Raw genomic sequence first — 10,966 nt, 5'->3', positions numbered from 1 at the left:
TTAAAATTTCATAATCCAGTTCGCTTTATATCATTCCAGTTAAATCAGTGAACATCAAGCACAGTTTGCATAAAAAAAAAAAAAAAATTCCAGTAGCTTGTTTTTGTTTTCTTCATCTACTCTAGTACTTTTCTTTAGGTATCTTTTGTGTGTGCCTTCTTTTTCATTGAGTACTTTATTTTCTTGCTTGTCTTTTGTTCATTAATCTTTGAGTTTGGCATACATCTAGTATTCCTTTTGTTATAGCCTTTTATTGCTTATACCTTTTCTTGCTTGTCTTTCATTATTCTTTGGTTTTGTGGTGAAGTGCTTTGAAGATTGTGTGCTCTTACTTTGGCATCTTTCATTTGAGGATTACTAAGGCCTCAAGATAAGCTTGGTGCAGAGAGGATTCTTTCTTTGAGAGTGATTTTCAGTGACCACTTCACTTCGGCAATTGGTTCCACAATTTTTTAGCTAACTTTGTTTTCTTAACTTTGTTTGCTGTTTTGTTGTTTGCTGTTTTCTTTTCCAAATGGCTGCTTATTCTGGTGATGAGTGTTACAATCAGTATTATCCTAGCAAAGCTTCTGTCCTTGGTGAATTAAAGGAGGCCAAGCGAGCCATTACAAAAAAAGATGAAGCTATTACACAACAAGCTGAAGTTATTAGACGGTTGGAGGAAAGATTGCAAAGCCTTGAAATGAAGCAAACTAGGTCCTCTAAATCACTCAATGGAGAACATCATTCTCATACACCTTCTTCTAGAGGTCCTTCCAATGATCATGGCCGTGAAGAGGAACATAGAAGAAGGAGGCATCACCATCATGCTCATGAAGATAAACGTGAAGATGGCTACTACCGTGATGCAAAAGCCAAGCTCCCTTCGGTCAACATTCCTAGTTTCAACGGGGATAGTGATCCTAATGTGTATCTAGATTGGGAGGCTAAATGTGAACAGATTTTTTACCTCCATAAGATCATAGATGAGCACAAATATAAGCTAGCCACTTTAGAATTTTTAGATTTTGCCAAAGAATGGTGGCATAAACTTGTAATGGACATTATATATCGCAAGAGACCTCCCGTGGTTTCTTGGAATGATTTGAAAGAGTGTATGCGCGCGAGGTTTGTTCCTCCTTCTAGGAAGGAACACTTGTTGAAGTTCCAAAGGCTTCCTCAAGGACATAGGATGGTAGATGAATACTTTAAAGCTTTTGAAACAACTTTGACTAAAATGAATATGCATGCTAATGAAAAGTCAAAGATAAAATGGTTTGTACGTGGTTTAAGAAGAGATATTAGAGAAATTGTAGAATTAAATGACTACTCTTCTTTAAAGCAAGTGTTTCGCATAGCCATCAAGGTGGAATTATATCTTTTGAAAACCACTTCTCCAAAAAACGTTTCTACTACAAATCCTTCTCCTCCTAAGTCACCTACCGAAACTTCAACTATAAAATGTTTTAAATGTTTAGGTTTTGGGCACTTTGCTCTTCATTGTCCACAAAAAACCTTAATGACAAACAAGGTAAAACAAGACCTAACTCACCCACCTACCTCACGTAAAAATGAAAAAGACAAAGAAGGCCAAGTTGACATGAGTCTTATCCTTTCACCTCCAAGGTGTTTTCCTTCCTTATCTTTTTCATTACACAAGGTTCCTATTTCCACACCATCTTGGTTAAAAAATGTTAGGGATGATTTCATACCTCCTAATGGTTTTCACCATTTAAGAGGTCTTTTTCCAAAACATATCATCATTCCCAAACAAATTTTTCCAACTTGGTCAATTTCTAGAACCTCCTTTTATGAAATTCCTTTGTTTCCAAATGCTAAGTCATGTTTACCTTTTTCTTTCACTTTTAAGTGTAAAAATAAACTGACTTTGTTATATGCAGGGATTCAGAATTCGTGGACGAATTCTCTCCAACTCGAGGAGTATGATGAGAATCAAATAAAGGAGGCTTTTATTAATGAAGGAAGAGGGCATTCACCATCACATTTGAAGTTCTTCCTTCTAGTCTTCTCAAAATTAAAACAAGACATAAAGAGAGGATAAAGCCTAACGCCAAAGAAGTCTACAAGCTTTCAAGAATGGGCTTCAAATTAAATATCTCTCTTTAGTTTCTTTTAAATTGTAAATAATAGAGAATATTGTTTAGAAAGGTGCTTAGAGGGAAACATTAGACACCTCTTTTGTAAAAGCATCTTTAGGCTTTAGTTTAGGAAAATTATAGGAAGCTTGGGGGGTGTGAGCTTAGTAAAGGAGTGTAGACGTAATAGGGAGGTGCCAAACTAAGAAAGGAAGTCACACCTTCCTCATACTCTAAGTTGGCGTCACTTTTATGTCATTTGGGGGGAATTTTAAATTTAATTAGCTTTTCATTTCAGCACCTCTTAGGCTATAAATAAAGGTGCTTGCCTTTGTAAAATTCATATTGGAAATTATTATTAGAGAAACTCTACTCAATTTGAGAGAGAATTTGTGAGAGCTTGCTTCTCCTTCACCTTGTCTTATCTTGAGTGTGTTTCGTTCTCTCAAGTGGCGGCATTAGCTCACTCATCTTGGAGTCTTCATCCTCTAAGTGGCGTGAACAACAAACCAAAGCATCCATCTCCATAAGTTCTTCTTTCTTTCATCTCCATATTCATATGCAATTCCTAAAACACGCTTAGCTTCCTTTTTGGTTCGGCATTTCAGCCTATCTTCTAGTTTTGTTTCGGTTCTTATTTCTTTTGCTGTTCTTAGTTGTTTCTTCTTCATTTCTAGCTTATTTGTTTGGTGCCTTTCTGATGGAGATCAAGCTCAAGTGGACATGGAGGCCAATCATCAAGAGCAAGAAGAGGATGAGGTTCAAATAGAAGACACCCATGGAGGTCAAAGCCCACCTCAAAGGCTTACTAGGATCATGTTCAAAGCTTTAGGAGCTAATGGACGTTTATTTTCTCTTTTTGTAATTTCTTTGTTTGAAGGTGCTTAGAGGGAAACATTAGAAACCTCTTTTGTTAAAGCATATTTAGGTCTTTAGAATAGGAGTCTTAGGGGGGGTGCGTTAGTAGATAGGTGTAGGAGTAAATAGGGAGGTGCCAAAGTGAGAGAGAATGTCACACCTTCTTCATGACTATAGTTGGCGCCACTTTCATTTGTATTTGGGGGGAATTTTGAATTCATTTAGCTTTGCATTTCAGCACCTCTAGGCTATAAATTAAGGTGCTGCCTTTGTATTTTGGAGATTTGAATTTTGATTAGAGAAACTATACTCAACTTTTGAGAGAGCATTGGAGAGTTTTGTGCCTTCTTCACTAGTCTTATCTTGAGAGTTCAATGGTTACCTCAAGTGGCGGCTTGCACACTCATCTTGGAGTCACCATCCTCTAAGTGGCGTGATCATCCAACCATTCCTCCATCTTCATGAGCTTTCTCTTCTCCTTCCTTCCTTCTCTTTTTATGTTCATGTCTTAGCTTGTGTTTTTGCCTTTTTTGTTTCGGCTTTTTCAATTTTCAACTGGCTGTTCTTCTTTTGTTTGATTTGGTTCGGTGTTTTTAAGTTTCCAGCATTTCTATTCGGTAATTTTGCCTTTTGTTCCATTTTAATCTGTTCAATTTGACAATACATGGAACTTCCAAGTGAGTTTGGGTTTTGGTACTAGTCTTGGTGAGTTCTTATTCATAGAACCTTGATCCAATTCTATGATAAGGTGCCTATCTCATATCCAACTCAAGGTGATTCCTAAGAATGTCAAGAATCATTCATATAGCTTATTTGTTCGGTGCCTTTCTGTTTTTGAGCATTTCAATCGGTGCAATTGCATTTTTACTTAGTTTGTTTGGTTCAATTGACAAAAGATGGCTCCTCCATATGAGTTTGGTGTTGGTGTAAGTCTTGGTGAGTTCTTGAAACATAGAACCTTGATCCAATTCTAATATAAGTGCCTAAGCTATCTCCAACTCAAGTTGAGTCCATAGAATGTCAAAGAATCATCTCTTCTTTGCTATTGGATTCATATCAAGTTTGCTTTCTTCCGTTCCAGATAAATCTGTAAAGTCACGCACAGTTTTCAAAAAAAATTCCAGTAGTTCTGTTTTTGTTTTCTTCATCTATTCTAGTGCTTTTCTTTTGGTTTCTTTTGTGTGCCATCCTTTAATTGAGTACCTTATTTTTCTTGATTTTCTTTTCTTCACTATTCTTTGAGTTTGTCATATATCTTGTATTCCTTTTGCTATAGCCTTTCTTGTTTACACCTTTTCTTGATTGTCTTTTCTTGTTCTTTAAGTTTTGTGGTGTTTTGGCTTTGAGAAAGAGTAGTTTGCTTTGACATATTTCATTTAAGAGTTACCAAAACCTCAAGAGTAGATTGGTTGAGGGATGTATTCTTTCTTGGAGTGATTTGAGTGTCTTTTAATTTTCATTACATCACCATAATTGATCCATTTTCTAACCTTGTTTTTTTCTTGAAACTGTTTGTTCTTGTGTTGCTGTTTTCTTTTTCTATTGGCTACATATTCAAGTGGTGACTCTTCCAAACCACAATCTCCTTATAGAGCTTACATTATTAATTAATTAAAAAAGGAAAAACGTGCCCTTGCTCTGCAAGATGAAGCTATTAAAAAGTTGGAAAGACAATTACAAAAAGTTAATTTGAAGCAAGAGAAGTCCTCCCATTCCATCCATGGAAGCCACCATTCTCATAGACATTCTTCCAAAGGTTCTTCCAATGCTCACGGCCATGAAGAAGACCATAGAAGGAGGAGACATCACCATCATTCCCATGGAGATAGACATTACCATGAAGATAGACATCACCAAGAAGCCAAGTCTCATTTATCTTTTGTAAAAGTACCTAGCTTTAGTGGTGATAGTGATCCTAATGTGTATTTAGATGGGAAGGCTAAATGTGAACAAATTTTTTAGGCCCATGGGGTTTGTGATGACCGAAAGGTGAAAATAGCCTCTTTAGAATTCTTAGATTATGCCATGAAATGGTGGCATAGACTTGTAATGGACATTATATATAACAAGAGACCTCCCGTGGTTTTTTGGGACGATTTGAATGAGTGTATGCGCCTTAGATTTGTGCCACCCCACTTTAGGAAAGACCTATTGTTGAAGCTCCAAAGGCTTCAACAAGGCACGCTAATTGTGGATGCTTACTTTAAAGAGTTAGAAATGCTTTTACTCAAAGTAGAAATGCATAATACTGTGGAAGCTAAGATAGCTAGGTTTGTGAGTGGTCTAAGAAGGGATATACAAGATGTTGTTGAACTTCATGAGTATTCAGCTTTGGGATCTTTGGTTCACCTTGCAATGAAGGTTGAATCCCAACTTGCAAAGAAAAATGCTTTCAAAAACTCTCCCAATGATGGCTACTACAACAACTCCTGGAAAAATAAAAAAGCCTTTTCAAAGCTTCCTTCTCAAACTTCTTCTTTCAAACCTAAGGAGTCTAAGCCTTCCACTTTTACTCATAAATCACCAATCAAATGGTCTAGTAAGAAATGTTTTAAATGTTTGGGATATGGTCATATAGCTTCTAATTGCCCTTCTAAAAGGAATATGTTTGTGCATAATGGGCTAGTAGTTAGTGAGTATGATTCTGATTCATCTAGGCATTCTTCACCTTCTAGGCCATCAAGTGAGCATGAGAGCGAAAGTCCACTAGAAGGGGACTTGTTGGTAGTGAGACGTCTTCTTGGTCAAGTTTTACAACCTTTTGGCGAAAGTCAAAGAGAAAACATTTTTCATACAAGATGTCTCATTAATAACAACATATGTTCTTTGATAGTGGATGGGGGTAGTTGTGCCAATATGGCTAGTACAAGAGTGGTAGATAAGCTTGGTTTGTCTACTATCTCTCATACCAAGCCCTACAAGTTACAATGGTTAAGTGAGGTAGGAGAGATTATTGTAAACAAACAAGTCCTCATTACTTTCTCTATTGGTAAATACAAAGATGAGGTCTTATATGATGTTGTTCCAATGGGAGCTACACATGTTCTTTTAGGTAGGCCATGGCAATTTGATAGAAAAGTTTTTCATGATGGCTTTACCAATAAACTTTCTTTTGACTTCCATGGACACAAGGTCATATTAAAGTCTCTCTCTCCAAGATAAGTCCATGAGGACCAAATTCTTATGAAGAAAAAGAGGGAGAGTGAAAATAAAAAAAGTTCTAAGAATAACCTTCTTCTTTCTAGCCATGCGGTCAACAAGGTAATAGCCTCTCACAAGCCTATATTTTTAGCTATTCCTAGGCCTCTTGCGTTAGAAAAGGTTGAGGATAGTCCACAATGTTTGGATAATTTGGTAAGGGAATTTCAAGATGTATTTCAAGATCCTCCTAAAGGACTTCCACCTTTAAGAGGGATTGAACATCAAATTGATTTAATTTCAGGAGTTTCTTTACCAAATCGTCCTGCATATAGGACCAAACCAAGTGAAACTAAAGAGATTCGCCAAAAAGTTGAGGAGTTAATTGCCAAAGGGTGGGTGCAAGATAGTATGAGCCCTTGTGCCATGCCTATCATACTTGTCCCTAAAAAGGATGGGTCATGGAGGATATGTTCGGATTGTAGGGCCATAAACAACATTACCATCAAATATAGGCATCACATTCCTAGGCTAGATGATTTGTTGGATGAATTGCATGGATCACAAATTTTTACCAAAATTGATCTTAAAACTGGGTATAATCAAATTCGTATTAAACCAGGAGATGAATGGAAAACCACTTTTAAGACCAACTTTGGCTTGTATGAGTGGTTAGTTATTCCATTTGGTTTGACTAATGCACCAAGTACATTCATGTGTCTCATGCATCATGTTTTAAGACCATTCATAGGCAAGTTTGTGGTAGTATATTTTGATGACATTCTCATTATAGCTTGTCTTTGGGTGATCATGAAATGCATGTTAGACAAGTTTTGGAAACCCTTAGGAAAGAACATTTGTATGCTAACCTTGCTAAATGTATGTTTGCGCTTGATTGTATAGTATTCCTTGGGTTTGTGGTAAGTAGTAAAGGGGTGCATGTAGATCAAACAAAAGTTGTAGCAATTCAACATTGGCCAACACCCACCAATGTGAACGATGTACGAAGCTTTCATGGCCTTGCTTCTTTTTATAGAAGGTTTGTGAAAGACTTTGGTACAATTGCCGCATCTCTCCATGACATAGTAAAAAAGGATGTGGTTTTTAAATGGGGAGAAGAGCAACAAAAGGCTTTTGAGATTTTGAAGGAAAAATTAACTAATGCTCTCATCTTAGCCCTTCCTAATTTTAGTAAAACATTTGAGCTAGAATGTGATGCTTCTAGTATAGGCATTGGGGTTGTTCTCCTTCAAGAGGGCCACCCCATAGCTTATTTTAGTGAGAAATTGAAAGGAAGTCATCTCAATTATTCCACTTATGATAAAGAGTTATATGCACTTGTTAGAGCTTTATATACTTGGCAACATTATCTTTTTGCTAAAGAATTTGTGATTCATAGTGATCATGAATCTCTTAAATATTTGAAAAGCCAAAACAAGCTTAATAAGAGGCATGCTAAGTGAGTGGAATTCCTTGAGCAATTCCCTTATGTGATCAAACACAAGCAAGGCAAAATTAATGTTGTTGTCGATGCGCTTTCTAGACGCTATACCTTGTTAAACCTTTTAGATGTCCAATATCTTGGGTTTGATCACATCAAGGAACTTTATCATGATGATCTGGATTTTTCTCTCATCTTTTCAAGAGTGTGTTAAAGGTGGACACAAAGATTTTTTCTTACATGATGGATTTCTTTTTAAAGGTAAACGACTTTGTGTTCCCCATGGATCTATAAGACTATCTCTTGTTAGAGAAGCTCATGAGGGTGGGCTTATGGGACATTTTGGGGTCACTAAGACTTTAGACACTTTGCATGAACATTTCTTTTGGCCTCACATGCGCAAATCCGTACATAGCTTCTGTGATAAATGTATAGCATGTAGGAAGGCTAAATCTAAAGTCCATCCCCATGGTTTATATACCCCTCTTCTTATCCCATCAATGCCTTGGGTTGATATTTCTATGGATTTCATCTTAGGACTTCCCAAGACATCGAAGGGTAAGGATTCCATCTTTGTGGTAGTGGACTGTTTTTCTAATATGGCTCATTTTATTCCATGTCAGAAAGTGGATGATGCGTGTCATATTGCAAATCTCTTCTTTAAGGAAGTTGTTCGTTTACATGGACTTCCTAGAAGTATAGTATCCGATAGGGATTCCAAGTTCTTAAGTCACATTTGGAGGACCTTATGGGAGAAACTTGGCACAAAACTTTTATTTTCTACTACTTGCCACCCCCAAACTGATGGTCAAACTAAGGTGGTCAATAGAACTTTGGGTCAAATGTTGCGATGCTTTATTTCCGGGAATCCAAGGGTTTGGGAGAATTTACTACCACATGTTGAGTTTGCTTATAATAGAGTAGTAAATCTTACCACATCCCACTCTCCTTTTGAGGTTGTGTATGGGTTCAACCTCTTAACACCTCTAGACCTTCTTCCAATACCTGTACTTGATGATGTATTATGCAAGGATGGTTTTGAAAAGGCTTCTTTTATAAAAGATTTGCATAATGACATCAACTTACAAATCGAGAAGAAAGTTGGCAAGTATGTTGAACATGCCAACAAAAGGAGAAAGGCATTATTGTTTGATGTTGGTGATTGGGTTTGGCTTCACTTGAGAAGGGATCGTTTTCCTAATCAAAGGAAGTCCAAACTTATGCCTCGAGAAGATGGACCTTTTCAAGTCCTAAAGAGGATTAATGATAATGCTTATGATTTAGATATGCCTGATACGTTTCTTGGTAGTCATACTTTTAATATCAGTGATCTAACTCCTTTTTCTGTAGGTCTTCAGAATTCGTGGTCGAATTCTCTCCAACTCGGGGAGTATGATGGAGATCAAGAAGAACAAGAGAATGAGGTTGAAGTTCAAGATTCTCAAAGACACATTAGCTCATCATCCTTTATACCTCAAAGGATTACAAGGAGCAAAGCTAAGGATTTAGGTAGTAGACTTCAAATGTTTTCTCTTTTTATAATTACTTAAATATAAAATTGTAAAACATATAGAGTAGTGTTTAGGAAGGTGATAAAGAGGGAAACCTAAGACACCTCCATTGTATAGCACCTTTAGGCGCTAGTTTTTAGGAAAGATCTAGAAAGGTGTCCCTTCACACTCCTTTAGGCGCTAGAATAGGAAGAGTCAGAAGGTAACCTTTCAAAGCTTCTCTTGTACTTGTGACCGGTCCTCCTCATTATAAAAAGAAGGCTTAGGTCTTTGAAATAATAAGATTGATTTTGTGAGTATTGAACCTCTACCAAATTGGTGAGTGATTGAGAGAGACTTGTGTCTTCTTCTCTTCTAGTCTTATCAAGTGGCGGTAATAACACTCATCTTGAAGCCAACCATCCTTCAAGTGGCGTGCACATTTCCAAGAGCTCCAACCACATAAGTTTCCTTGTCCTTTTCATCTTCTTCTTCCATTTCCATTCCAAAACAAACTCTAAAAGATGTTTTTGTTGTTTCTTGTTGATTCAATCGGTAGAACTTATTTAGTTTGCGTTTTTGTTCGGTAGTTTGCTTTAGTTTGCTGTTCTTATGGTTTTAATTATGTTTCTTGGAGTTTCAATCGGTGCTTTTGTGTTCTTCCTTGTTTCAAACTGTTCAAATGTCCAAAAATGGGTTTCTATGTGAGTTTGGCTTGGTTACTTGTGTTTTGGTGAGTTCTTGAATGATTAAGAACATTGATCCAATTCTTAAAAAGTGCCTAATCATATTCCAACTCTTATTGAATCCATAACATGTTCATATCATATCCATATCATGTTATTGGAATCATATTACTTGGTCTTCCCAATAAGTCCCTCTCGTGTAAGTTCACCAAGGCGAAGAATAGTATGGTTCGCAAAAGTAAATGAACATCTTTCCTTGAAGTGATACACAGAGAGCAGAGGTTGCCTTGTCTTCCCAATAAGCCCCTCTCGTGTAAGTTCACCAAGGTGAAGAATAGTATGGTTCGCCAAAGTAAATGAAACTTTTTCCTTGAAGTGATACACGGAGAGCAGAGGTAGTTTGATCTTCCCCATAAGCCCCTCTCATGTAAGATCACCAAGGCGAAGAATAGTATGGTTCAAACGCCAAAGACTCGCTCCTTGACTTTTATTGCAAGGTTGAGATCAGCTATTCAGATTTGTCCCTTGTCTTTATACAACAAGGATGAAGTCGCCAAAGAGGTAGTTTCACTCGGGTTAGAAACACCAAGGGGGGGAGACATACGTTCCCTCTTGCGTATTAACTCTAGGGTCGAACAACATACGTGATAAATGTGCTACCTAAAGGGCGAACCTAAGTCAGAGTCGTTGTATGTAGAGCAAAGCGAGTAAGGCAACAGTTAAACATAAGATAAATACTTATAAAGGTATACATGCAAAAAGAGCTTGTTTGTCAACAAAGACAGAGTTACAAAATGAAGTCATTCTCGTGGCACGATTTGCCCGTCAACAACGCACTTAGACTCATCAAAAGGGGTAAGATCCACCTCAGGATGCGCACAGGCAAACTGAGCAATGGCATCTTGAAACCCCTTACCATAAGCGTCAGCGGCATCGTTTGTGAGCTCCTCCTTTGTCTTTTTAAAGGACTCAATCGTCTCAGCCAAGGACTCAATTTTCTCAGCCAATTCGCCATCAACCTGCCCCAGAAGGACCTCACGCTGGATGGCCCTCTCCTCCAACTTAGTCATTTTGCCCTTTAGTTCCGCCACCAGCTCTTCATGCTCGACCGCATGGGTGCGAAGAGGCAAGATTTTCGCTTCTAGTTCAACTGCCTCTTGGCCCTTGTCATGAAGGGCCTTATTGGCATCCTTCTCAGATTGGCGAAGGCTTGCCAGCTCCAAGTACATGGTGGTCTCACGATTGGTGAAGGTCTTGGTCCTGGTGGACAATTCCTCC

General features: G+C 37.6%; 1 protein-coding gene across 1 annotated transcript; it reads left to right on the top strand.

The window, feature by feature from the left end:
- Positions 1–514: 514 nt before the first annotated feature.
- On the top strand, positions 515–9,021 carry LOC137817554 (uncharacterized). Its single transcript, XM_068620842.1, has 7 exons — positions 515–1,033; positions 4,896–5,657; positions 6,195–6,742; positions 6,865–7,309; positions 8,136–8,208; positions 8,503–8,678; positions 8,863–9,021. The coding sequence occupies exons 1-7, from the start codon at positions 515–517 to the stop codon at positions 9,019–9,021; spliced, it is 2,682 nt and encodes an 893-aa protein (XP_068476943.1).
- The last annotated feature ends 1,945 nt before the right edge of the window (positions 9,022–10,966 follow it).

The sequence above is a fragment of the Phaseolus vulgaris genome, chromosome 10, assembly GCF_000499845.2.
Source record: "Phaseolus vulgaris cultivar G19833 chromosome 10, P. vulgaris v2.0, whole genome shotgun sequence".
NCBI lineage: Eukaryota > Viridiplantae > Streptophyta > Magnoliopsida > Fabales > Fabaceae > Phaseolus > Phaseolus vulgaris.
This window is presented reverse-complemented; position numbering and strand designations above follow the sequence as displayed.

What these genes read in the sequence shown, in the direction of transcription:
- LOC137817554 (XM_068620842.1), top strand. Translation starts at nt 515, where the DNA reads ATGGCTGCTTATTCTGGTGATGAGTGTTACAATCAGTATTATCCTAGC. An exon ending in AAGAATGGTGGCATAAACTT is followed by an intron (nt 1,034 to 4,895) that starts GTAATGGACATT and finishes CAAATTTTTTAG; the next exon opens with GCCCATGGGGTTTGTGATGA. An exon ending in TGTTTGATGTTGGTGATTGG is followed by an intron (nt 8,679 to 8,862) that starts GTTTGGCTTCAC and finishes CTTTTTCTGTAG; the next exon opens with GTCTTCAGAATTCGTGGTCG.